General features: G+C 45.3%; 2 protein-coding genes and 1 pseudogene across 7 annotated transcripts; all 3 read right to left on the bottom strand.

Annotated features, from left to right (window-relative positions):
* Positions 1-2,754: 2,754 nt before the first annotated feature.
* Positions 2,755-5,205, bottom strand: LOC119274738. 2 transcript variants are annotated; one of them, XR_005135304.1, is made up of 4 exons: positions 4,850-5,199; positions 3,841-4,647; positions 3,023-3,541; positions 2,755-2,923 (listed from the first exon to the last, which is right to left on the bottom strand). XR_005135304.1 is itself a non-coding variant. In XM_037555457.1 (2 exons), exon 2 carries the CDS (start codon positions 4,637-4,639, stop codon positions 3,845-3,847), a length of 795 nt encoding a protein of 264 aa, XP_037411354.1. In that variant the 5' UTR covers positions 4,640-4,647; positions 4,850-5,205; the 3' UTR covers positions 3,759-3,844. The 2 variants fall into 2 exon arrangements, 1 of the variants encoding a protein (XP_037411354.1); XM_037555457.1 differs by lacking the exons at positions 2,755-2,923; positions 3,023-3,541 and having other exon boundaries at positions 3,759-4,647; positions 4,850-5,205.
* Positions 5,206-7,979: 2,774 nt separating this feature from the next.
* Positions 7,980-16,664, bottom strand: LOC119274736 (putative disease resistance protein RGA3). 5 transcript variants are annotated; one of them, XM_037555454.1, is made up of 8 exons: positions 15,972-16,664; positions 15,779-15,870; positions 14,799-15,692; positions 14,605-14,687; positions 14,193-14,501; positions 13,871-14,094; positions 8,793-11,863; positions 7,980-8,084 (listed from the first exon to the last, which is right to left on the bottom strand). In XM_037555454.1, the coding sequence occupies exon 7, from the start codon at positions 11,842-11,844 to the stop codon at positions 8,803-8,805; it is 3,042 nt and encodes a 1,013-aa protein (XP_037411351.1). In that variant the 5' UTR covers positions 11,845-11,863; positions 13,871-14,094; positions 14,193-14,501; positions 14,605-14,687; positions 14,799-15,692; positions 15,779-15,870; positions 15,972-16,664; the 3' UTR covers positions 7,980-8,084; positions 8,793-8,802. The 5 variants fall into 5 exon arrangements, 4 of the variants coding, with proteins under 4 accessions (XP_037411351.1, XP_037411350.1, XP_037411352.1 ...); XM_037555453.1 differs by having other exon boundaries at positions 14,799-15,870; XM_037555456.1 differs by lacking the exon at positions 7,980-8,084 and having other exon boundaries at positions 9,966-10,094; positions 10,210-11,863; positions 14,799-15,870.
* A 3,404-nt stretch (positions 16,665-20,068) lies between these two features.
* LOC119280794 lies at positions 20,069-23,173 on the bottom strand (annotated as a pseudogene).
* Between the last annotated feature and the right edge of the window lie 4,240 nt (positions 23,174-27,413).

Here is a 27,413-nt window from a genome sequence, read left to right as displayed (position 1 = left end):
TGATCTACGGATCGTTCCTTAGCCGTGTGCGGTGCCCCCCTCCACCATATTCCACCTTGGTCATATCATTGCGGAGTTTAGGCGAAGCCCTGCGCCGGTAGAACATCATCATCGTCACCACGCCGTCGTGCTGACGGAACTCATCTCCGGAGCTCGGCTGGATCGGAGGCCGGAGATAGTCATCGAGCTGAACGTGTGCTGAACTCGGAGGCCCCGTACGTTCGGTGCTTGGTTCGGTCGGACCGGGAAGACGTACGACTACTTCCTCTACGTTGCGTCAACGCTTTCGCTTCAGTCTACGAGGGTACGTAGACAACACTCTCCCCTCTCGTTGCTATGCATCACCATGATCTTATGTGTGCGTAGGAATTTTTTTGAAATTACTACGTTCCCCAACAAAAATGTCCCAATTTTCCCGAAGGAATTCGCGCAGTGCGGCGTCTACATCTGGGTTCAACTATGCCCCGATGGAGGCCGTCTTTGTCGGGTCCGTTGGATGGACCTGGAATTTTACTATTTCGTCTGCTGGTTTAAAGGAGGTGGACTTGTATCTCTTATCGAGTATCACATCGTCCCTATTCACTGTAGAGCGCAGCGCGGTGAGCTCTTCTGCCGCTAGGGCTTCGGATGGTGCCTCCAGGGCTAATGCGGCTGTTTTGTTTTTGGCGCGGAGTGCTATGTACGGATCACTAACGAGAGTGATTACTCCGCCGGGCCCAGGCATTTTGAGCTTCATGTACCCATAATGGGGTATGGCTTGAAAAATTGTGAATGCCTCTCGTCCTAATATAGCGTGATATCTGTTGTTGAACAGGGCCACTTGGAACGTGACTTCTTTGGACCTGTAATTGTCCGGCGTGCCGAATACCACATCGAGTGTGATTTTTCCGGTGCATCGCGCTTCCCAGCTAGGGATTATCCCTCTGAAGGTTTTGCTGCTTCGCTCAATGCGGCTCCAGTCTATTTCCATTTTTTGAAGGGTTTCCTCGTAGATGAGGTTTAATCCGCTGCCGCCATCCATGAGTACCTTGGTAAGTCGAAAGCCGTCCACTATTGGACTAAGCACCAGTGCGTGGTGCTCGGGCCGTTCGGAACTTAGGTTCGTCGCTGGCGTTGAAGGTGATGGCTGTGTCGCTCCATGGATTTGTAGTTGCTACTTGGTATACTTCGGCGAGGCTGCGGATTGTTCGTTTCCGCATGTTATTTGATGCGAAAGTCTCGAAGACTGTTGATACCGTACCGATGTTGTTGGAGTGGTATTCTGGGGCTAGAAGCTCCTCTCCACTTTTGGCCACCTGCCGTAATATCCAACATGCTCGAAGGCTATGTGTTGGGGTGGCGCCCTCTGTACTGTGAATTTTACAGGGTCCGCCAAGCCATCCCTCCAGTACGGTTCCGTGCCCTTTATGGGGTTTTTGCTTTTTGGTTTTTGTACCTGGTGCCTGAGTGTAATGCACCCTTTTGTTGCGGACTAGGGTTGTATTCGGGCCAGATTGTTCCAAAATTTACTTTCGGTTTTCCGGAAACTCTCCATCGCACAGTACTTTCGTACTATGGACGCCAGGTCGGCGAAGCGTGTTACTTCATGACGGCTGATGGCGTTCAAGATTCCCTTGTCCGTGCAATTATTGCAAAAGATTGAGATTGCGTTCTCCTCTCGGCAGTCCTTTATCATGTTCATAACCAGGAGGAATCTGGTCCAGTAATGATGTACTGTTTTAGCGGGCTCTTGCTGGATTAGAGATAGATCGCATATGTCTGGGCGGGTGGGTTTAATTAAGTCTGGAGCCCTACCCATCTCGAGGCTCAAGGGCCGAGGAGTTTCCGAATTCGGAAGATTGGATTGCTGGATGTCGTCCAACGAGTCCGGTCCGATGCCTGACTTTAGGTTCAGTGCTTGATCGAAGTCCGCCCCTCCGCGGGAATCCGGCATGGAGGGTTCGGGAGCCCGGACATGACTAGTTTTCAATACAGGAGAAGAGTCGACACGTTGTTCCTCTATCACTGCAACGTGGTGGGTGACCTGGGGAGAGTTAATCTCTCTCAGATCGGTTTTAAGCCCAATCTGATCGTAGTCTGTAGCGACTCCTAGGGCGGCGATGCGATCCAAGAGCTCGTTTATGGACGAGAGCTCTATTGGATCCAGCCGCTCGGCGAATTTCGAGCTGACGTGAAGATTGCTTTCGACGACCTGAGAGGTCATTGTCGAAGCGGTGGCCGGACAGGCGGTCATGAGAAAACCACCTAGCCGGATATAGTTTGGCCGGCGGCCAAGGCTCCTTTGGCGAAGATACCGTCCTTGAAGACGGGAAGAGGCATCCTTCCTATCGGCGACGGCACAGAGGAACTCTCAATGAAAGCACCAATGTCGGTGTCAAAACCGGCGGATCTCGGGTAGGGGGTCCCGAACTGTGCGTCTAGGCGGATGGTAACAGGAGACGAGGGACACGATGTTTTACCCAGGTTTGGGCCCTCTTGATGGAGGTAAAACCCTACATCCTGCTTGATTAATATTGATGATGTGTATTACAAGAGTGGATCTACCACGAGATCAAGGAGGCTAAACCCTAGAAGCTAGCCTATGATATGATTGTTGTAATGGTTGTTCGTCCTACGGACCTAAACCCTCCGGTTTATATAGACACCGGAGAGGGCTAGGGTTACACAGAGTCGGTTACAATGGTAGGAGATCTACATATCCGTATCGCCAAGATTGCCTTCCACGCCAAGGAAAGTCCCATCCGAACACGGGACGAAGTCTTCAATCTTGTATCTTCATAATCTTGGAGTCCGGCCGACGATGATAGTCCGGCTGTCCGAACACCCCCTAGTCCAGGACTCCCTCACCCACCCAAGTTGTTGTTTGCAATGAAGGTCATGGCTGCCCTAAAGTCAGGGTTCCTTGCAAGATTGAATGGAAGCCCTACAAACACAAACCACCAAGGTAGCAACTCAGCATTCAACAAATCAGCAACACATAAATGATAAATCTATCCATGTTTGACAAGAAAAGAATGCACACCTGCAGTGTAAAACATCCTAGCAATATGAGCATCAGCTTGTTGCCGGACTTCAGCATTAAAACTCTCTGCAATAGCTGTTTGCTTTCGCTTTCTTGTTGGAGCAGATGCATCATAGGGGGGGTAAAGGAATTGTATGCCTGGTTGGACCATTTTGAAGGAGTTGAGCAGCTGCTCTATCTTCCTTGCAAAGTTGCTCAAAGGCAGCATGTGGTATTTTGTCACATGTAGCTACATCTTTCTTTGTTATCTGAAGAAGATGAGGCTTCACTCTTGAATAGCTGCCTGGGTAAATTTTCTTGCAGAAATTGCAGCGGAACTTGGCGTTTCCTCCACGGCTACCAGAGGCAACAGCTGCACCATCACCATTTGCTTCTTCTAGTACAAGCTTCTGCACATAAGCCCACAGAGGATACCTTGGATCTACAGCACCAGGACCAAGACGGCCTTCACTCTCACCCACGGACGATTGGCTACCAGCTGTGGCGCTCCCAGATGCCATGCCACTTCCTAGTTGCTACCTATCAACAAGTACGAGCACATCACAACAATGAGCACTAGCACTAGCAGGACAATGAACACTTGAACAACAAAAACAATGAACACTAGCAACAGTGGCGGACCCAGGAAAAAAATGAAGGGTGTGCACACTCTAAAAAAAATTCCCACCTAATCCATGTGTCAGACAAAATATGGCAAAATAATAACATGAGTAGCTTAATGCAAATCTCACAACAATTTAGTTCACAAAATATATCTCAAATGTGCTCAATTACAATAGGAGTAGTCTTACATGAAAGAAGCATAAGTAGAAACTTACATCACTAGGTAACTCTACGTTTTTGCATTGCCATGAAAGCATCAACTATGTCATCTTCGCTTACTTCCATGAACACATCCCATTCAATAAATGTCACCAAGCAATCATTCAAGCGATCATCACCCATAGTAGTCCTCAACTTATTTTTCACTAGATTCATTGCTGAAAATACTCTTTGAACACTTGCCGTCGCCACCGGTAAAATCAATATCAATTTGATGAGTAAGTAGACCAAGTCATAAAGAACATACTTCTTTGTTGCAACAAGCATAATAGAGAGCTCACCAATATTACTTGCATTTCTAAACCTATCATCTTGTCTCATATCATCAATAAAATTAGTAAGTTGAAATTCTAGCCTTATCAAATATGTGCTTGAAATGTCCATGGGATAGAATTCAGCAAGTCTCATTACCTTAAGTGCATCATAAGAAGCAAATGAATTGAGGGGATTCAAAGCCGACATGCAAATAAGCAACTCCGTATTAACCTCATCAAACTCTGAAATAGGAATCCTCTCCCCTGGATCAGGAGGAAGCCTTTGAATATTATATGGCCTTGCACACGGAGAATGGACTGCTTCATCTTCACAATCACTTTCAGTCTCTGCATCGGAATGGACTGCTTCATCTTCAATATCAAATTCAATCTCTGCAGAATGGACTGGAGGTGGATTATGGACTGCTTCATCTTCAATATTTGACACTGTATCTTCAGGTTGCTCTTCGGCTGCAACCTTCTTTCTTTTAGCAGCCTCATAATTCCGAAAAAAGGACTGAATGTCACCATTCATCTTCATCTTTGGTTCTACAATTACAACGAAAAACACAACTATTAGTACAAGCACAACTTTAAGATTGAACAATACTACTACTCAATTGGCAACATATTCCCTTCAATGCACTGCACCAAATATCATCCCTCGTGCAAAAAATTTAAGAATCAATTGGCAGTTTAGGACAGCAAATTAACTGAATGGATATACAATGTACTATTGACAGAAGCTCACCCAAAGACCAAAGGGCGTCACGAACTAGGAATTCAGCAGGGATTGAGCCATTCAGAAGCTTGGGCAGCAGCTCCTCATCTCCGCCGGGCTACGCAGTTCGGACGTCCGGCGACCGGCGGGCAGCGGCTCGTGGTGGCTGGAGATCCACCAGCCAGGCAAGGAGCGCTCGAAGGGGAGCAGAGCGGCGACTCTTCTCGCCTTCTCGGTGGAAGGAGGCAAGGAGCGGCGGTCCGGCGGACGACCCCGGCGGGATGGCCGGATGGGGATGGGGATGGCCGGACGGGGATGGGGGGCAGGGGGGCGCTGGATTAGGTCTTTCAGCGGCTACGCTCTGCCTGGCCGACGGACTGTATCGATGGCTCGCTGCCTCTCTCGCTCAGGAGTAGATGGGCTGGGGCGCTGCCACGCTGGGCTTGGGTTGATTTGGGCCTAAATATCATATGGTAATAAAAAAATCGACTTTTTCTGGGTGTGCCACGGCACACCTTGCACACACGCTGGGTACGCCAATGACTAGCAAGTGTGCAGCAACACAAGCTGTTAAATTCAGAAGTAGGCAGTAGCACTAGCAGGCTAGCAGCAGCAGCATCAGCACAAGCGAGCAGCAGCACAAATGAAGCAGCATAACAAACAGCAGCAGCACGAGCAGAGAGGTAGCAGCAGCAACAAGCTAGCAAGCATCCAGACCCAGTACCTTAATCCCTTAATAATGGAACAAAATCTGAATCTGAAGAATAAAAGAGGAAGATGTTGAAGAATGGAGAAGCTCCTGGGTTACCTACAGCTGCGAGGAGCCGAGGAGGCGAGGAGAGACTGCTGCTGCTGGTGCTGGATGGAGGAGTCGCCGTCGAATCCAGGAGTCGCCGGCGGCGGCGGCGGAGAGTCCAGATGGTGGCAACTTCGATCCAGAAGGTGGCGGCTCCTTCTGTTCGATCTGGGAGCCACGGAGCAGCTCGTACTTATGTCTAGGGCACGCTGGAGACCCTGCAAAATAGGGTTACATATTGGGCCGTGGCTGGGCCGGGAGTGTTTTTGGGCCAGGCCGTATCCCTAACGTGTCCCCGCGTATCCCAGCGTATCCCAATCGTTTTTTCTTTTTTTTTAATTCGAATTTCGGGGATACTCCAAAATTCGCGTATCCCGCCGTATCCCGCCGTGTCCCCGTATCCCAGCGTATCAGGACGGCAGCTCGGCGATTCCTGGCGTGTCCGTGCTTTTTAGTCCATCACACGACATCACGTTAATCCAAAGCAAACAAAGTTAAACTCCAATTGGATTAGCTTCAACCACAAGTTCTTAATACTTACCAGATATAACTCTACTTGGGGGCTCTGTTGTGAACAGTTAAACTTAGACACTGCATTAATTAGCTAGTTAACTCTCTGGATCAACTTAATTAGGAGCCCACCACCCTCAACTTAATCTGAATTCCATTGTTCCATCCCGGCATTCAGATTAAGCGTCCCCAAAATATCAAACCGTGTTTTTAGTTTTTACACTGAAATGTCTCAACTTCCGTTACAGTTTTGTGTGTGTCGACGGCGACGCCACAGCAGGGTCCGGCCAGTCCATCCCTCCGCGACCCGAACGGGCGTTCAAACCCGTCCAGCCGCAGTGTCATCATCCAACCGCCGTCTCGCGCCGCGCGGCTCGAGCGTGGAGAGGAGCGAGCCCTGCCACCGCCTGCATCGACCGGGCTTTGCCCGGCGGCGACAAGGGGAGGAGATGCCCGAAGATGACCGAAGTCCCGGAGACTAGGATTTGCCCCTCGGTCGCTCGCGGGAGCGATGCAAGGGGGAGGTGGGCTGAGTTGGGCGTGGGAGGAGGGATCACGGTGGCGCTGGGCGACGGCGCTAGATCTCCTTTCGCGAGGTGGCGCTGGACGCTCACCTCTCCTTCCAATGGGAGTTTATAGTACATTGTTGTACCTAATGTGCCCACCTTATCAAGGCACTAGAGAAATGCTCTTCTCCCTGATGCATTGTCATATATGAGTGGGCCAAGCCATTTACTCCCTCCGTTTTAAAATAAGTGTCGTGGTTCTAGTTTGAACTACAACCATGGAACTTATTTTGAGACGGAGGGAGTATTTAGTTAGTATATAAATAGAGTGTTAGCTGTGTAAAGCTGTTGTAATATGAACTTGTTAAAACCTGGATGGAAAGTGCCCATGTGTTGGTGCACTGTGGGTGAGTGGGGTGACGGCGAACTGCATCTGCTGCTGTAGCCATCAGTAACCACTAACCAGTGTGTCCTGAGTAGTGTAACCTGTGTATGTCCTGCCCTGCCCCTCCTCTGTTTTTCTCGCGTCAATTTGCTCGAGCGGCTTGCGTGCGTGTGCGCGTCCACCAGGAACAAGGCGACAGACAAAGAACGCATGTGAAGAAAAAAACTTAAGAGACTACGTTAGCAACTTATTAATCCTTCCACATCGCCTGCCTTGCCTTTGGGGCATTCAAATGGACTTCCGACTAAGTTGTTCAGTGATTCAGAGTTTGACAGTTCGATTTTTTTCTTCAGTGATTCAGAGTTTGCACATCGCACAGTAGTAGTTTCTGCACTTCCCTTATTCTTCTTCAGCTCCACTAGTTAATTACAGAAACAAGCTTCCTTATTATTATTGCAACTCAGGATCACACACACACACACACACACACACACACACACTGGTTTGGCCATACATACAGGTCACACACGTTCAGTGCGGCAAAGCCAAAGGCCCAAATTCAGAAACAAAATAAAACGACATTCATCACCCTCCATTACATGAATAAAATCATCACAAAACGAAATCCATCGGTTAAATGAGAAGAACGAAACCATTCCACGGAGGTTCAGTACAGCAAAGGCCTCCAGCCCCAAATTCAGGAATAAATAAGTGAAAGCATACCACACAAACAGGAGGTTCCAAACAGCAAAGCCCTCTGGCCCAAATTCAGAAATAAACAAAACGAAGTTCGATACAGTATTTACAGTGCATCTGCCCAAAGGAAGACAGGGGACTTCCTTTCTTCACCAGCTCACTGTGCATCTTCTGCATTGACAGGCTTCCTCAATTTAGTACTCCCTCCGTTCCGAATTACTTGTCTCGGATTTGTCTAGATACAGATGTATCTAGACTCATTTTAATGTTAGATACATCTGTATCTAGACAAATCTAAGTCAAGTAATTTGGAACGGAGGGAGTACGTCTGATGCTTGTCCCGTTGAAGCCAACCACACAATCAGTCCTACGCTGCCAACGAAACAGACCGAAAAACTGTAAGAAGCTATGACAATTGGCAAGCACTTAATATGGTTACACATGTAAGAAGTACACACCCATCACACGAAATGTGTTGCTCAGTTATGTTTTTTCTGTGGGCAAAGCAAGGAAAAGAAATTCACAAACACGTTGGTACAATTTTGTACATGCCGAGATCTAGCATGAGTATAGCTACAATTTTGCAGTCCTCTTTTCAGAAAGAAACCCCATTTTGTAGTCTTGCACCACATACATAACTGGGGTATGATTTGTCTGAATAAGAGATCAATGCCTCAATAACTATTATTACTCATATATGTTAATGGAGATGCCAATATTATAAATTCTAAGAGGACGATCATGAAAATTTAAGCAACTCTAAGAGGACGATCATGAGTTTCCAATGCATGTTAGTTAGAGATGGAACACACATAAGCAACTTAGAGCACCATTATACAACACTTAATGACTTGTCGCCTGCAATCTGCCGCCCTGCTGGTGTCGACATCTATTAACCAAAGCTCTGTTGGAATATGTACAAGCACAATATGTCTAATCATTTCGGTTGCATAAGCATATAAAATGGCATACAAGGTACATCCACTGAGGCAAAAAATTGACCTGTTAGAAGATGAATCAATGTCGAGAGAATCAAAGACAATACAAAACATCCAACCAGTATACATTGTACATATATACCTTGAGCCATCTAACTGGTAGACAACGAGTAGACATCCAAGTCTTCACCATGAAGTCTCTGGTGCTGGTTTTGAAGCCCAAGCACCCAATGGGAAGAGATCACTTGTGTATCCTCGCCCAGCCCCAGCTGCTGCAAACTGCCCAGCCCCTCTACACGGCTTAAGTTCAGACAACCACGTACTTGCAGGTCTGTCACTTGAGGGAGATTGGAGACCTTCTCCAGGCCTTCACATTTTTCAATATGAAGGAGCTCAGTGAGGTGTGGGAAGTCCTCCACGGCCTTCAAGTTATTTGTTCGAATTAATTCGAGCTTCCTCAAGCTGACAGTGTCCTCTCCAAGTTGTCGCGGTAGAGCCCTCAGCTTTAAGCAGCCTTCAAGTTTAAACCTTACCAAACAAGGAAACAGACGCAACCTTGCAGATTGGGCGTCGTCCTTTCGAATCTCAGCAACTCCATTTGCTCCCCCTTCATCATCAGCATCTTCTGCTTCTTCTTTTTCTTCAAAAAAAGACCACTCCTCCCAGTTGGGCAAATGCTTGAGGACTAACCATTCAAGTTTAGGAAAAGCAACTGATTCGTTGCATAGGGGATCACCCTTCCCGCAACCAACAAATTCAGGGCCAACCTTGGTAACTGCATATGCTCCATCAATTTTTAGAAATTTCAAGTTGGGTAGCTGGCCAATAGGTGGAAGATCCACACATCGTAGATTTCTAAGGGTCACGTGTGCCAGCGAAGACAAACAGGTGTTACCAAACCAGTTGGGGTACTGCCGACCAAGGAATCCAATAATATGTAGGGTTTCCAGGTTGCTTGGAGGTATTAGCTGCTCAAAGACCTCCTCAGTGCTAACATCTTCTGAATATGATGTCCACTCCAGTACTAGTCCTTTTAGATGGTTTTTGTTCGCCAGTAATGTATTTGTACTATAGCAAGCCGCTCTTTCCAATTTAACCAACGTAAGATACCTCAGCAATGACAAAGATGACAACTCTTCCAACTTCCATCCATCTTGTACATCAGCATTTTCAATTCCTGCCCCAACCGGAAACCCTCGTAAATCAGTGAGGAACTTCAGTTTTCCTATCCCTTTCTGAACTTCATTTATATTTGTGTCAAGAAGACTAAGACATCTTAAACTGTACAATTGGGATATCGCCGAAGGAAGATTGTGCAAAGCATCACAATAATTCAAGCTCAAAATTTGAAGGTTTTGTAGGGAGCCAATGGATTCTGGAAGACAAGATATGCTAGTATAATCAAGATCAAGTAGGCGTAGATGTATCAGTCTTCCTATATAACCTGGAATGCTTTGTACAAGTGAGTAATTCAGTACCAAAACACGAAGAAGCAAAAATCTCTTGAACAATGAATCCTCAATGCTCTGTGGACCATGAACACTAAAGAAAGTCCTCACCTTAGCTTCCACCTTATTCATGCTAGGCAACACTAATTTATCCTTCTTACTCACGGCAGTAACTCGTCGTAGTTTTGACATATTCTCACCACTTAATGTTTCAATATCACCAATAAAACATTCTTGTTTTGATATACTCAAAGCAATCTGTCTTAAGAGGTCATGCATTTTGCATTCAGCCTGGTTAAAAGATCCGTTATCTGGTTGGAGGAGATTTCGATGGATTAGCTCATAGTAGTACTCCTCTGATGTGTCTTCTAGAAGTTGGCCTTGTTCCTCCTCAATGAAGCCTTCAGCAATCCATAACCTGGTAATTACACGGCGAAGAATGGTAGAATCTTCAATATACAATGCACAATAAAGAAAACACTGCTTCAGACGATACGGTAACTCATCGTAGCTTAGATACAAAACTCCTTCTATTTCATTAGAGAGCATGTTCTGGGAGCAAGCATATCTTCTCAAAATCTTTTTCCACTCATTATCTGTTCGATCCTTGCTTGCCAGAACACTAGCGGTAACTTTGATTGCAAGAGGGAGGCAACCGCATTTACGGATAATCTCAATCCCCGTGTTTCTTAAATTCTGCACTTCTTTCTCATCAATATTCATGCTCTTCCAAAGTAGCTCCCATCCCACCTCTACTGACATGAGATCAACTCGATGGGTATGCTCTACGCCTATTCTCCTTGTAATTTGATCATCTCGTGTGGTTACCAACATTACTCCAGATGTTGTTTTGTGTAACGCAGGCCTTAATAGATCCATCCATACATTGGAATGCCATACATCATCTAGAACCAGAAAGAAACTCTTTCCCTCTATTGTTTCTGCAAGCTTTCTTTGTAGCTCAGCTATGGTTTCACCTTGCTCATGATGCACACCAATATTTCGGAGCACCTCCTTCAAAAGAGTTACTTCACTGTAGTCTTGCGAAACACAAATCCATGCATGCATCTTGAAGCTTCCTTTTATTTTTTGGTCATTGTATACTTTCTGAGCTAGTGTTGTCTTACCAACTCCTCCGGTTCCAACAACAGCGAGCTTGTAAGACTTCTTTTCCTTGTTTGCAAGCACCAAGTCCACCAACTTCCTGCTAGAATGTATGATTTCCTTTCCCACAAGGTTGGGCTCAACAAGGTTGGAACTTCTTATCAGTTTGGATGTTGGACCACTTCCATTAGGTTGTGCACTACTGTTGAATGTTAAGAATATTTTGTCCTTTGAAATGTTCTCTATCTTTTTGTTGAGGGTTCTAATCCGAACAGCAACGTCACGACGTGAACCAATGTTACAAAAGCAAGGGAAAACTGAATGACCTTTACATGCAGCTGATTTACTTGATGATGATGAAGGGTGGTTAGGAAGTAGCTTGCTTCCTTTGCATTTAGCCACGTCCAGAATTTCATCAACATCATATATAACATCTCTCAGTTGGCCAAGCCAATTGTTTACTGCTAACTCTTTTGCCCTCCTTTTCTCAGCATCATATATACAGCACTGAATTAGTTCAACTCGTTGTAGCAGTTTTGCGAGCTCTTCTTCCACCCCTAAGATTAGTATGGCTTCATTGGTAATGATATCTTGCAACTTGCTGGCACATGATCGAAGCAGAGCTTCTAGTATGGTCCCCATGGATGAGGCAAACCCGGCGCTAGAGATATCCACCAAAGAACACCAGGGTCAGGGTGACTTGTTTAATTTCGGCATGGCAATAACCAAAGGCTGAAAATTAATACACATGGTATATTAACATGCTTTGAACTGAGACGAGTCTCAAAATATATATATTTGTTAGAAGTATAAATGTGTTTAGTTAGAGATAAGGAGAGATAGGGTTAGAATTAGTAACTTTCTCACAATATTGGCTCAAAAGATGTGAACAGATATCACTACTTAGTTGTTGTTAACATTTAAGAAATATTAGCATAATGAAGCTATGCAACGTACAAAGAGATACAATGCAGTGAGCAGGGCCAGGTATTGAGGTCTAAATTCCTGAACTAGCACTCTGTAGTTTCATTTTTTCTGCTTCTCTCCGGTAATATTAAAATGATTTGGTAAGTGAGGGACTCCTCTCCCCCCGCTCCCGTGACGCGCTCGGGACTCCTCTCCCCCCGCTCCCGCAACGCGCCCCGCGAGCGCGTCACGGGAGATTCCCCTCCGTCGCTGTCGCAAGGCTCCGCCCTCGCTCACTCCTCCTCCTCGCCGCTGCTGGAGGGCGTCCGCCGGGCGAAGCCCGTGCGGCGCTGGCAGCGGCGGGGCTCTCTCCTTCCTCTCCTCGTCGGGATCTCGGCGGCGCGGGCCACCGCTCGTGGGGGAGCTGGGTCCGGCGGGGCCTCCGGCGGCGGAGGCGTGCGGATCTGGCAGCTTTGGTGCTGGGAGGTGGCGGTGCGGCCCCGCGGCGGCAGCGGGGGTTTGGTCTGGCGCGGCCGATCTGGCCCTCTGGGGGCTGCGGGCGTTGCGGGTGGCGGCGGCCACTGCTGGAGAGGGCGTCTTCCCCTTGTCGACGGGGTTTGACGCCGGCACTCGGTGCGCCGTCTTGGCCGTGTTGGGCGGCGAGTCGGCGGCGGGCTTGGATTCGATCTGAAGTTGGCGGCTTCATCACGCTTTCCTCCTCTGCTAGCCGGTCTGTGGGCTTCCTCCGGACGTCCTGCTCGGCTGGTTGGCGGAGCAATGGCGATGCAAGCTCTGGGTCGGGGGAAACCCTTGACCGGCGGTGCCGGTCACGATGTTGGCGACCCTCGCGGCGCCGTTCTCCCTCTGGTGGGCGACATCGAGACCCTCTCCTCGCCTCCACCCCATGGTCCCGGGCGAAAGTCTAAAATCTCTTGATTGGGCGGCGACGGCGCATCGGCGTCGTTTTCTTCTTGAAGACGCTGCCTTGGGAGTCCAGGATGGTCAGGGGATCGGCGCGGTGGTGGTTTGCCTGTTTCTGTCGTGTCCCTGCTCGGCAATGGCAATGGGCTTCTTGGTCTTGGCCGGTGACGTGCGTGATGTATGGGTTCCTGTGAGAGGTGAGGTGGCCAGGGCTCGTCCTCTCCTCGGCAACATGTTGGCCAGTCCATCCGTGCTCAGGGGTGAGCTGTTCTGCCTCCTGACGGGTCGGCGTCCTTCGATCCAGGACGAGAGGGCAGGGGTGCCCTCTTCGGAGGCAGCGGCAGAAGGTAGGACAACAGGGTTGGCCCTTGGGAGTTGATGGAGCGTGGCCTCCCTCCGGTGGCGAATTGCTCCCTTGTCGCAGTTGCGTCGATGGCATGATCGGAGGCCGTCGCTTGTTGTTCCGTAGTGTTTGTACCCTTGTCGATTTTGTTTTCTCTTCTTTTCCTTCTTTGTTGTGGTGATGGCTGTAATGTGTGGTTGGTGCTTTATATATAAAGCGGGGCGAAAGCCTTTTTCGGTAATATTAAAATGATTTAATCGTTTGCTTTTCTCAGCTCAAGGGTCTTAAATGGCAGCAGCTGCATAGAAGCATACACACAGAACCACCGAAAAAAATGTTGCATTGAGCTACAATATGTACAAATATTAACCATACAACTATATTTTTGTTTGTCAGTTCCATTCTACCCTTGATTTGTTTTGCGTGTGCTAGACTAGAAATGATGGCAATTTATTCCATCGTAGTAATATATATGAAAGTATGATAGCAAGTATTTACCTTACAAAACCACTATTCCAATAAGGGCAAAAGCTATCAATAATACGAATCAACAGTGATCATCTGGAAGACACGGTTTGCCTTGATAGTGAGCCAATTGCTAATTTCAAGATCTCGCAGGGCTAGGCGCAAGCTAGAAGGAAAACAGAGAATAGAAGATCATCAGAGCCCTCCACAGGCCCATCCGAATCGGTAGTGATCACTGGAGTAAACTGATCAGAATTCTGCAAGGGGACCAGCAGGTAAGGAAGCAAGCATGCATACGTACGCACACTGATTAACTGGAAAAATAGAAGAAGATTAGAACGAACTAATAGCTTACCAGATCCAATTAATAGCTGCTACAGCCCCACCCGTCATTCTAGGGGGGGGGGGGGGGGCAAATTATCAAAGTTAGAAGTAAACTGTGGCAAAAGATCCAATTTCTCCTCCCTCTGCTTGCATAAAAACTGTTGGGTAGATAGCAGTGTCCATGAAGACGAAGGATGCCATTAGCTGGGAAGGTGAGCAAGAGATTGACAAGGTGCCCATTAGCTGCTTTGCCCACTGGCTTCTTATTGTCAACACATACTGCTTAATTAACTAGCAAGTAGCATTTGTCCGTGCCAATGAATCGATAGCTTAAGCTAATCTGCAAAGAGATTCCACAAGGACATGTAAAGATAAAATTAACAAGCTAAAAGCATGCCACCAAAGTAAGTTTGAAAATAGCTCAACGACCAAGCCTGCCGCACCGTTCTATGTGTACATGTTCTGCATTGAGAGAAACTGAACACCCTTTCAGTATTTCTTTATTGAAGCAAGAACACCTGCAATTCTGAAACTTGCTTGGTTTGAGACAGGAGCGGAACTTTTGCTGATGCTGAAAATTAAAAAAGGTCTTGTGTTGTATATGACTGCAATTTATACATGAGGTTCCATGACATACCAGTTGAATCAAGCCATACACAGATTAACCGGACAGAATAGAAAGGGGCAAATTATCAAAGTTAGAAGTAAACTGGGGCAAAAGATCCAATTTCTCCTCCCTCTGCTTGCGTAAAAACTGTGGGGTAGATAGCAGAGTCCATGAAGACGATGGATGGCATTAGCTGGGAAGGTGAGCAAGAGATTGGCGAGGTGCCCATTAGCTGCTTCGCCCATTGGCTTCTTATTGTCAACACATACTGCTTAATTAACTAGCAAGTAGCATTTGTCCGTGCCAATGAATCGATAGCTTAAGCTAATCTGCAAAGAGATTCCACAAGGACATGTAAAGATAAAATTAACAAGCTAAAAGCATGCCACCAAAGTAAGTTTGAAAATAGCTCAACGACCAAGCCTGCCGCGTTGTTCTGTGTGTACATGTTCTGCATTGAGAGAAACTGAACACCCTTTCAGTATTTCTTTATTGAAGCAAGAACACCTGCAATTTTGAAACTTGCTTGGTTTGAGACAGGAGCGGAACTTCTGCTGATGCTGAAATTAAAAAAGGTCTTGTGTTGTATATGACTGCAATTTATACATGAGGTTCCATGACATACCAGTTGAATCAAGCCATACACAGATTAACTGGACAGAATAGAAAGGGGCAAATTATCAAAGTTAGAAGTAAACTGGGGCAAAAGATCCAATTTCTCCTCCCTCTGCTTGCGTAAAAACTGTGGGGTAGATAGCAGAGTCCATGAAGACGATGGATGGCATTAGCTGGGAAGGTGAGCAAGAGATTGGCGAGGTGCCCATTAGCTGCTTCGCCCATTGGCTTCTTATTGTCAACACATACTGCTTAATTAACTAGCAAGTAGCATTTGTCCGTGCCAATGAATCGATAGCTTAAGCTAATCTGCAAAGAGATTCCACAAGGACATGTAAAGATAAAATTAACAAGCTAAAAGCATGCCACCAAAGTAAGTTTGAAAATAGCTCAACCACCAAGCCTGCCGCGTTGTTCTGTGTGTACATGTTCTGCATTGAGAGAAACTGAACACCCTTTCAGTATTTCTTTACTGAAGCAAGAACACCTGTAATTTTGAAACTTGCTTGGTTTGAGACAGGAGCGGAACTTCTGCTGATGCTGAAATTAAAAAAGGTCTTGTGTTGTATATGAGGTTCCGTGACATACCAGTTGAGTCAAGCCATACGCAGATTAACCGGAGTGAATAGAAAGAACAGAGTCTTCAAATTCTCATCCTGATGCCTTACCAGAGCCTATGACAGCGTACCGGAGAGTAGAGATAAGCAAGACAGGAAATGAAGCGTTGATTGGATACGCCCATCCTCTTCTTGCATAGAAAAATGCAGGCTAAAACCAGGCAACATAGTCCACAAAGGCGGCGAGTTGCGTTTGTCATTGCGAAAGAGACTGGCGAGCTACTTATTGTGATCACTATGCAATTTATTAGTCATTCCATTCCAAAATAGTTGAAGTATTAGGTTTGTCTTAAGTCAAACTTCATTAAGCTTTCGTCCAATGGGTCCAGTGATCACTATGCACATTTCGAAGTCGAGCGTGTCCAGTGGGTTTCCTGGTAGTGCCGAACTCGCTCTCCTTTCTCTCCCGTCTCCTGCAAAACTTCTGAACTGTATTTCCGTTATCAGTAATGGAAAGGGGGATAACCCGGTTTGAAAAGAACTTCATTAAGTTTGACCAAGTCTATATTCCTTTCTCTCCCGTCTCTACAACACCTAATTTGCTTCATTAGAAATACATTTTCATACTATACATATTGATATTGTAGGTATTTTGCAGATTTTTTTTATAAACTTGATCAAACTTACCCTAGAACTTTGGTTATTTTAAAATTGAGGGAGTACTCCTCCGTCCGAAAATACTTGTCATCAAAATGGATAAAAAGGAATGTATTTAGAACTAAAATACATCTTGATACATCCACTTTTATTCATTTTGGTGACAAGTATTTTCGGACGGAGGGAGTAGCATTCTAAATTGGTTTACCTCCAATCTCAGTAAATCTGTCCAACTCATTTAGATAGATATTTCACCTCAGTACAAATTTTCTTGCGCAGAGAAATCCCCTCCGCCCTAAATCCCAATGCATACGATGCTGAGTGAGCCTGGCCATTTAGCGAAATCTGTGTAGGTCACGTTACCTCGAGAACGAAGCGGATTGATTTGATTCCCCACATCTCGAATGTCAATTAGGCCCTGTTTGGCCATCCTCCGCGGAGCGGAGCGCGCGGAGCAGCGTTTAATCAACTCCGCAGATTATAACTGGATTGCCGCTCCGCTCCGGCGCGGAGCCGCGGAGCGGAGGGAATCCGAACGCGGCTTAGTCTCAGTCAGATCTGGCACCCAATTAAGAGTAGCCCAGCATGACAAGAGTATTGTACTAGGAGCGACCCGGCACGAGAGCGGTTGCGCCGTCAGGGCGACGACGGCGAGGTGTGGCGGCCACTCCTGTTCCGGATGTCACCCTCATCCTGGCCCTCTGCTTCTCTCCAGCGAGGGCGTGCAAGCAAGAGGATACGGCGGCGACGACGACTGCAACGGCGTGCGGGCGTGCGGGCAGTCGGAGTCGGAGCCCAGCCGCCACACCTCCTCTCGGCCGCCTCTCCTCTCAGGCGCGACCGCGCGAGCACGCGGACGCCCAGCCGCCGCCCTGTCGCCTCCATCTACTCTACTCTCGCCGGATCCCAGCGAGGCGAGCTCGCCGACGTCCGTCCAGTGGTCACCCCGTCGCCTTCCTCTCCTCCTGGGCCCCTTTTCCCTGGCCCGAGCTGCGATGCCCAGGCCAGCACTCCTCACCGCTGGGCTGCCAGCCCATGTAGCGCGCAGAAGCTGGGGAGCCTCTATAAACTCGCTTGTTACGAGCTATAAAAAATGTTGAGCGTGTTTTAAAAAAAAGGTTCATCATGACTCAGAAAAATAATCAACACGTATTTTCAAAATAATTATTATGTAATTATTAATTATTCATTGTGTTTTAATTTTTTATCATGTATTAAAAATGTTTCATGTTTTTTAATAAAAGCTCGTAGTGCATCTAAAAAATGTTCATATCATATCTAAGAAATATTCATCAAGTTTTTTTTAAAAGGCCATGTTTTAGAAAAATGTTCTTAGGGTAAAGTGACAAAAACAGAAAAATGTGAAAAATGTGTACTTTGAAACATGTTCACGAAACTACAAAAATGTTATGCACATTTATAAAAATGTTCTTGTAATTATTCAAAATATTCATGTAAGTAAAAAATGATTAGGCCTTATGAAATAAGTTTTTGTGTAATTATTTAAAAGTGTTTGCACAGTTTAAATATGTTTCATAAGTGTTTTTCATAACAGTAAACCAAAACAAAGAAAACCGAGAAAGAAACATAAAAAAGAAAAGGGAAAAATAGAAAAGAAAACATAAGAAATCGAAATGGTCTGAAAATAGAGAAATAAAAAAAATAAACAGCATAGAAAGGAAATTGGACAAAAACCTCAAAGAAAAGAAAAATGAAAAAACACGGTCCCAAAAAATGCAGGAAAACAACGTTTGCCTTTCACTGCTGGTCAAGAAAACGGACATACAAACTCGGTCTAAAAAAGCTCTGATGAAACTGCACCATCATTTTCACTAACTAGCCCACATCGGGGCACGGAAGTAGAGTGTTGTGTATATGTGTAGTAATAGGCGAGAGGTATTGTCTTTGCAGCCCTCGCGAGCAGCTGGGGCGCGGCACGGAAGCGAGTTGAGAAAGTCGTGTGACTTCCCAACTGGCCCTTCCACATTGTTGGATCGTCCTGTCTCCACCGCACGACAGACAGGTCTATCCCTAAAAAGAAAAGACAGACAGATAACTCACTCTCCAGCGAAGTACACCGTAGATTACCATCAGCGAGACATGTTACAGATACAGTTTTTTTTCTTGCGCGTCATTATACAGTTGACAAACCAAAACAGTATAGTAAACTTTGAGAAATCAATCAAGCAGGCACAGCCTTGGGGCTAGCTACAGAGCAGGCAAAGCACACCTCCACATTGCTGAGCAGGTGCAGACAGCCACTATCCACATTGCCTTTGTCGATCTGTTTCAACCCCCCAGAATTCAAATGCACTATCAGAATTTCAAAAGCATGCTTTCAGCTGTAATGTCTGAAGTCCCGATTGAATTGTGCAGTCTCTCAGCTAGGGAGTTCGACAAAGAGAAGCTCCCAAACAGTGAAAATCAATGCTGTCTCACTAAGATGGACAAACGTTTCACACCTCAATCATGCATCGCATTGCACTAATCAAGTTTAGAAAACATACTACTCAAGAGCATTGCATTGCACTATTAAATTAATAGTACTATTAATTGCTATGAAGGATTGCTATGGCATCGCATTCCTCAATCTTCTTTCAGCTTCGTTGCAGTTAATAATGGAACAGAGACTGCCCTTCATATTTTCACACTTCACCAACAGATACCTGCTTCAAAATGCAGTTGAGCGACTCTTCCACCCTTCGCCCAACTCGGCAAGAACGACGTTAATCGCATTGTGCACATGTTCGCCGTGTTCCCTCAGTAGCTGTGTTAGGTTACAGTCATAGTCATCGGCCACCGCTCCCTACCGTAGTCATCATATATACAGTTCGGCGATGCGGCTTACACCTTACACAGGTTCAGTGTGGCAAAAACTCAGGCCCAAGTTCAGAAACAAAACAAAACGAAGTTCATCACTTCCATTCAAAGAATAAAATCATGCCAATTGCCAAAACGAAATCCATTGGTTAAATTGAAACGAAACCATGCCACGCAGGGCCAGACTCGAGTTCAGGAATACATAAGTGACACAATACCACACAGGCAGGAGGTTCTGTGCAGCGAAGCCTTCTGACGCATATTCAGAAATAAGCAAAAGGAAATTTGATAGTACAATATTTCCGGGGCACATGCCCAAAGGAAAACAGGGCAATTCCTTCACAAGCTCGCTACATATCCATCATGGTATTTGCACATCTTCAGCATTGACAGGCTTCCAACATCTTCATCATTGTACTACGTCTCATGATTTGCCCGTTGAAGCGAACCACGCCATCAGTCTCCACCACACGAAATGTATTGTTTAGTTAATGTTCTCCTGTGGGCAAAGTAAGAACAAATCACAAACAAGTTGGTACAGTTTGTACATGCTGAGATCTCGCACGAGTATAGCTACAATTTTGTAGGCTTGCGCTAGTCACATACACAACTGGGGTACAGTTTATCTAAATAAGAGGTCAGTATGCAGTGTTCATATATACCTTGTGCCATCTAAAGCCACGTGTAGACATCCAGGTCTTCACCATGAAGTCGCTGGTGCTGCTCCTGAAGCCCAGGCACCCAGCGGGAAGAGATCTCTTGCATATCCTCGCGCAGCCACAGCTGTTGCAAACTGCCCAGCCCCTCTACATGCCTTAAGTTTGGACAACCACCTACACGCAGCTCTGTCACTTGAGGGAGGTTGCAGATCCTCTCAAGGCCTTCACAATACCCAATAAGGACCTCAGAAAGGACTGCGCGGTCCTCCATGGCCTTCAAGTTGTTTAGTCCTCTTAAATTGAGTTCCTTCAAGCAGGGGGTGTCCTTTCCAAGCTGCTGCGGGAGATGCCTCAGCTTTGGGCAGCCGCGAAGTTGCAACCACACCAAATGGGGCAGCAGTCGCACCCTTGCAGGTTGGGCATCCTCTTTTCGAATCTCAGCAGCTCCATCCTCTCCCCTTACATCAGCAATAGCAACTTCTTCCTCAAAAAAAGACCACTCCTCCCAGTTGGGCATATCCATGAAGATCAACAATTCAAGTTTAGGGAAAGCAACAAACTCATTACATATAGGATCACCCTTCTTGCAGCCAACAAATTCAGGTCCAACCTTGGTAACTGCATGTGCTCCTTCAATTCTCAGATATTTCAAGTTTGGTAGATGCCAGATCGGTGCAAGATGCACACATGATCGTACACCCAGGAGTTTCAAGTGTATTAAGGAAGACAAACAAGTGGTACCAAACCAGGTGGGATAACGCTGACCAAAGAAACTAATAATTGATAGGTCTTCCAGGTTGTGTGGAGGTATTAGCTGCTCAAAGACCTTCTCAGTGTTGCCAACCTCATCTTCTGAATATGTCCCCTCTCCACGTTCAGTCCACCCCAGTGTCAGTCTGTTTAGATGTCTTTTGTTTGTAAGCACTGTATGTGTACTGCAGTGAGCTGCTCTTTCCAATTTAACAAGAGAAATATACCTCATCTGCGACAAAGAAGACAACTCTTCCAACTTCCATCCATCTTTTATAACATCATTAGCACTTCCATCACCAACATGATAATCTCCTAAATAAGTGAGGAGCTTCAATTTCCCCATGCCTTTTGGAACCTGATTTATTTCTGTGCCAAAAAGATCAAGGCATCTTAAACTGCACAACAGGGTCATTGCCAAAGGAAGACTGTGCAGATCATCACACCATCTCAAGCTCAGTACTTGAAGGTTCTTTAGGGAGCCAATGGATTCCGGAAGACAAGATATGCCAGTATAATCCAGATTAAGTAGACGTAGATGTATCAATTTTCCTATATAGCCTGGAATGCTTTGTACAAGTGTGTAATTCAGTACCAAAACACGAAGAAGCAGAAATCTCTTGAACAATGTATCCTCAATTCTCTGTGGACCACGAACAGTTAGGAAAGTCCTCGCCTTAACTTCGACCTTATCCTTGATGGGCAACACTAATATATCGTTCTTAGCCGCGACAGCAGTAACACGTCGCAGTTTTGACATATTTTCACCCCTTAATGATTCAACATCTCCAACAAAACATTCTTCTCTCGATATATTGCAAGCAAGCTGTCTTAAGAGGTCATGCATTTTGCATCTAGCCTGGTCAAAACTCATAATATCTGGCTGGAGGAGATTTCGATGTATTAGCTCGTAGTAGTACTCGGCTGCTATGTCTTCTAGTAGTTGGCCATGCTGCTCCTCGATGAAGCTTTCGGCAATCCATAACCAGGTAACTTCATCATGCTGAATGACAGAATCTTCAGCGTACAAAGTACAATAAAGGAAACACTGTTTCAGACGATGCGACAACTCATCATAGCTTAGATACAGAGCTTCTTCTATTTCATCAGAGAGCATGCTCTGGGAACCAGCATATTTGCCCAAATACTTTTTCCACTCATTCTCCGTCAGATCTCTACTTGCCAAAGCACTAGCGGTAACCTTGATTGCAAGAGGGAGGTGACCACATTTACGAACAATCTCAATCCCTGTGTTTCTTAAATTCTGCACTTATTTCTCTTCCCCAATGTTCATGCTCTTCCAAAGTAGCTCCCATCCCACCTCTACTGACATGAGATCAACTTGGTGGGTATGGTCTACACCTATTCTTCTTGTAATTTGATCATCTTGTGTGGTTACCAATATTACTCCGGTAGTTGTTTCATGTAATGCAGGTCTTAATAAATCCGTCCATACAATGGAGTGCCACACATCATCTAGAACCAGAAAGAAACTCTTCCCTTCAATTGTTTCTGCAAGCTTCCTCTGCAACTCTGTTATGGTTTCACCTTGCGCATGATGCACACCAATATTCCGGAGAACCTCTTTAAGAAGAGTTATTCTATTGTAGTCTTGTGAAACACAAATCCATGCGTGCAACTTGAAGCTTCCTTTAACTTTTTGATCGTTGTATATTTTTTGAGCTAGCGTTGTCTTACCAACTCCTCCTGTTCCAACAATAGCAAGCTTGTAAGACTTATTTTCCTTGTGCGCAAGCACTAAGTCCACCAACTTCCTGCTAGAATGTATGATCTCTGTCCACACAAGGTTGGGCTCAACAAGGTTGGAGCTTCTTATCAGTTTGGATGTTGGACCATTTCTAGTAGGTTGTATACTAGTGTTGAATGTGAAGAATATCTTGTCATTTGCAATGTTCTCAATCTTCTTGTTGAGGCTTCTAATCCGAACAGCAACATCACGACGTGACCAGATGTTGCAAAAACAAGAGGAAACTGAGAGGCCTTTGCATCCAGCTGATTTGCTTGATGATGATGAAGGGTCGTCAGGTAGTAGTTTGCTTCCTTTACACCTAGCCACGTCCAGGATTTCCTCAACATCATATATAACATCTCTCAGTTGACCAAGCCAATTGTTTACGGCTAGCTCTTTTGCCCTCCTTTTCTCAACATCATATATGCAACATTTTATCAGTTCTACTCGTCGCAGGACTTCTTGAGCTCTTCTTCCACCCCAAGGATTAGTATGGCCTCATCTGTAATGATATTTTGCAACTTACTGGCACATGATCCAAGCAAAGATTCAAGAATGGCCGCCATGGATCAGACAAACTCGGCAAGGGAGACCCACCAAAAACACCACGGTGACTTGATTCTGAGAATGGATGCATAAAGGTATCTCAGCATGCTTTCAAAAATGAGACAAGGCTCTATAGATACACTAGAAGATATCACTACTTAGTTGCTATTTACGTTTAGAATAGATTTTGCATAAATAAAGCTATGTATGAAATCGTACATACAGATTCAGCAACTTGAGTAGCACCATGTATCGAGAACTAAGTTCCTCAGCTGACACTGAATCTTTTAATTTAAGTTTTGTGCTTGCAAATTTACATGTGTTTCAGTTTTTCATGCAAAAATATTTATTGGTTTGTCTGGCCCAGTTAAGGGTGCCATTCAATGGCAGCTGCATAGCAGTCTATATATCGATCGAATCACAGAAAATGTTGCATCGAGTTATATTTCTATCTGTTATGTTACAACAGATAGATTGCTCATCCAGCCAAAATTTTGTTTTTCTGATCTTCCTGTCGATGAGTATCCCTAATGCTAGCCTAGAAATCATGAAAACTAATTTATTCGGTTGTAGTAATGAAAGTTAAGTTGATTGCAAGTCATTACCTCACAAACTTACTTTTCCAACTAGGAAAAACCATCAATAGTAAGAATCAATATGAAGTGATCATGCATCTCGAAGAAGCAATTTGCTATGATAATCAGTCCATCTCCCGACTTTTAAGATCACACAAGGCTGAGTGCAAGCTAGAAATCAATCAAGATAGATAATCAAAGATTATCAGCCAATCACCAAGGGGAAGCCTTGTTGCTACTAGCCTACTACACCTGCAATATCTGGATATTACAAGCTCATCAAGTAACGCCCACTGTGTTATAGATCCATAAGTGCAGAACATTGAGATCGGATACATACCTGGATACGACGGGCCGGTAACTCCACAGGATAAAACGACGAACACAAGCGGACCAAGACAAGCTTCCACGGGTGCGAAGAAGAGTAAGAACAGAGCAGAACAAAATATTGATAAAATTGGTGAATGAGGGAAACTTGGCAGGGAATTTCTTTGGTTTGAAGCAAGAATGAGTCGCATAAGGCTGATGATGAAGAAGGCTTTGGTGCTGGCTAGAAGAGAAAAGAGATGGAGATTAACATCTTTGTTTACTTGGACATGGGGGCTAACTAACGGTCCCTTCCTTCAAACCATTGCATCAAAAGCAAAAGCACTCAAGGTGGCTCACTTTCTCTTTCTTGGTGATTGAACCTGATGCCTTACCTGAGCCAGTAAAGTAGTAGTTTTATGCTATTTACTCATCACAGTTAATCCTAGCAGCCAATGAGGTTCATTTCGGGGCTACTACAGAGTAACTGGAGCACAATTGCCAACAAAATTTGAAGATTAACTGCACTAGCTAGCTACTCATCGTCCTTAATTCTATTGAGCAGCTTGGCAGCCCACCGCCAGAGCCTTCTCTGCAGGGTGAAGCCAACCACGACGCCAAACACAAAGGGCGTGTTTGGTTCCCTGGTTGCATCTAGCATGCAATGCATGAGGGAGCTTGGCTAGGGCTGGCCTAGTTGAGCTGATGCAAAATAGAGATAAGATGTGTGTTCGGTGCACTGCATGACATGGGGCAGGCTCAGCTCAGATTTTGTTTGGTATGCTGCATCTGGGTTGTATGAGAGATGCAGCATAGAACATATGTTGTTTGGTAGCCTGTATGATGTGGAATTTGACTCTAGGAAGCTTGTACATGTATGTAAAATAATTAGAAGATCATATCAGATATATTTTTTGACTCAAGTAATAAAAGAATATGTCACGTGTCTTAAAAATGGCAGAGATAAGAGAAAGAAAATTTCAGCAATATCTTGTCTGTTTCTAAGTATATAAGCAGTTTATATACAAATAAGCAGTTTATATGGCACAAAATAGCTCAAAACATACTCCAGGATCATAGAGAGTGCGCAAAAATCAAGTATCCAGTGTCAGCACATCTTAAAAGTTCACATATTATATATATATATAGCCACAAATCCATATTGTCATATTACAGTCCAGTACATACTAGAGTTCGCATATTAGATAGCCATCAATCCATATTGTCATATTACAGTCCAGCAAAGGAACATAACACAAGGTTCATGTTACATTCCATACATCACATATATAGGGGCATGATTTTTCTGACCAAATACAATAAAATATGGCCAGTTTGGTGTGAATTAGCACATATTTGCTCACACTCCTTCCTTAGGCGCTCCATCCTTAGGCGCTCCATCCTGTGGCACTCCATCCTTGGGCACGGGCACTTCACCGTTGAGCTTGGAGAGGTGGTGAATGGCCCAACGAGTGCGACGAGTCTCTGACATCTGTACGAATGAGTGGCTCCTAGCCCTGTTGGCGTTCTCATTGAGATAATCCAAGACAATCAATAGATCATCCTCGGTAAAACCAGGGAGCTCCATGACAGCATTGTAAAGCTCTGGGTGTGCCTCTCCGGTGGACTTGATAGCAATAGCAACTTCACGGACTGCATCAGACATGTTGCTCATGACCAGAACTTCTTCTTCACTCATCAGGCTAGCCCTTTTCCTTTTGCCAGTGGAGCTGGAAGCATCCTTACATGGTTCCTTCCCATGAGGAGCAGCACCAATATCTTCCCCATGAGCAGCAGCAGTAGCACTCGAGCCAGGTTCATTCCCATCAACAACAAATTCAGAACCACAACCTTCAAGGTTTACAAAAGATGGGGAGGTTTCCACCATTGAAGGAACCCCAAGAGCCTGATGAGATGTCATTGCATACCTTCCTGTAGCAATACCACTCCCAAAGATAGCAAGCATCTGAACATAATTCTCTAAAGGCACATTGAGGTACTCAACATCTTTTGGATGGTCCTACAAGAAGTGTGATTATGGCAAGGTTAGTTAAATAGCTACTGATGAGGTTCTAACAACTAGTAAAAGCTAGTTCTTTGAGCATAAGTAATGAAATAGCTACTGGGATGGTCGAACATGAAGTGTGGTTATGTGCAAGAAATGAAATAGCATGGTCATCAACTCAAAGCTAGTACAAACCTTGATATGACCCAGGTAGTGCTCTTCCTCCAGCGATATGACATAGTTGTTGTCATCCCAAAGTGATCCACTAATGTCTCGGAGCTTACTTATCTTCACCCACCTAGCACGCCACTTGCGGAGGTGGTTGTACACTTGGGTCCCTGTTATGGAAAGACCAAAATGCAGCAAGCTAGGACGATTTTGACTTGTGACGGATAAGGGTGGTGAGGCTTGTTGTCCACAATTCTCCACCGGTTCTTGAAAGCTGCAAATGCCCTCTCAACCGTGATCCTCAATGAGGAGTGACGGAGGTTGAATAACTCCTTCTCATTTTGAGGGACACGTTCACCAAACTCAGTAAGATGATAGCGAGTAGCCCTATATGGTGGAAGAAACCCTGGCCGCACGGCATAGCCCGCATCCACGAGGTAGAATTTTCCTAACAAATAAGAGGCCATGTGTTGTGTTACTACCAGTAATTAGGAAACGATCAAAATCCAGTAAACTGTTTCTAAAATGGTACACAAGTTATAAAATGGGGCCCTGTTCATCCTTAATAGGTCATGACAATTTATATCATTGGTTTCGTAGATAAAACGTAGATTGGACAACCTAGCTACATCTCTCTCAAGCATAACGTAACGGATTGGGGCATGATAGTTTCTAATTCTAGCCCTTGTAGTTATTGTGGCCATATAGGCACACAAAACAGCAACCAAACCAGCAGCTTGCACTATCAGGGTATCTCGGGTCTTGCCGTTGTCATCCATCTATATAAATTCAGCACAGATTTATAAATTAATAAAGACATGGGCACTGATAATATTGATATCATTTTCATCATCAAAACAAAATAAATATATGCACAAATTATTCATACTGTTTGCACCATTTGCATAACTATTTTGTCTACCTATCTACTGATTCCTTCATTTCCATATAATCTAGCAAAGTGTTCTGGACATATCACACATATCCATGCTAATGACCAACCTTACCTAACATCAAAACTACCAAGCCATCTCCAATCCATAGGGGAAAAGGAGGATGTTGACAGATATGAACCTACATAAAAAAAAGGAGAGGGGAGGCGATGGGAAAAGAATGCACTGGTGCTTGCCACACCCAGATGGAGGAGAAGGCCCTCTTTCCCGTCCACTGCGAGAGGAGGCCGCCGCTTCACCCATCCGCATCGGCGGCGAGATGGGGATGTGAGGGGGGAGGGAGA

The sequence above is a fragment of the Triticum dicoccoides genome, chromosome 3B, assembly GCF_002162155.2.
Source record: "Triticum dicoccoides isolate Atlit2015 ecotype Zavitan chromosome 3B, WEW_v2.0, whole genome shotgun sequence".
NCBI classification, from domain to species: Eukaryota; Viridiplantae; Streptophyta; class Magnoliopsida; order Poales; family Poaceae; genus Triticum; species Triticum dicoccoides.
The sequence above is the reverse complement of the archived record's forward strand: the minus strand, read 5'-3'. Positions and strand labels throughout refer to the sequence as shown.

Bases quoted from the DNA above. Each gene is read 5' to 3' on its own strand.
- LOC119274738 (XM_037555457.1), bottom strand. From the start codon at position 4,639: ATGAAGATGAATGGTGACATTCAGTCCTTTTTTCGGAATTATGAGGCT.
- LOC119274736 (XM_037555453.1), bottom strand. From the start codon at position 11,844: ATGGGGACCATACTAGAAGCTCTGCTTCGATCATGTGCCAGCAAGTTG.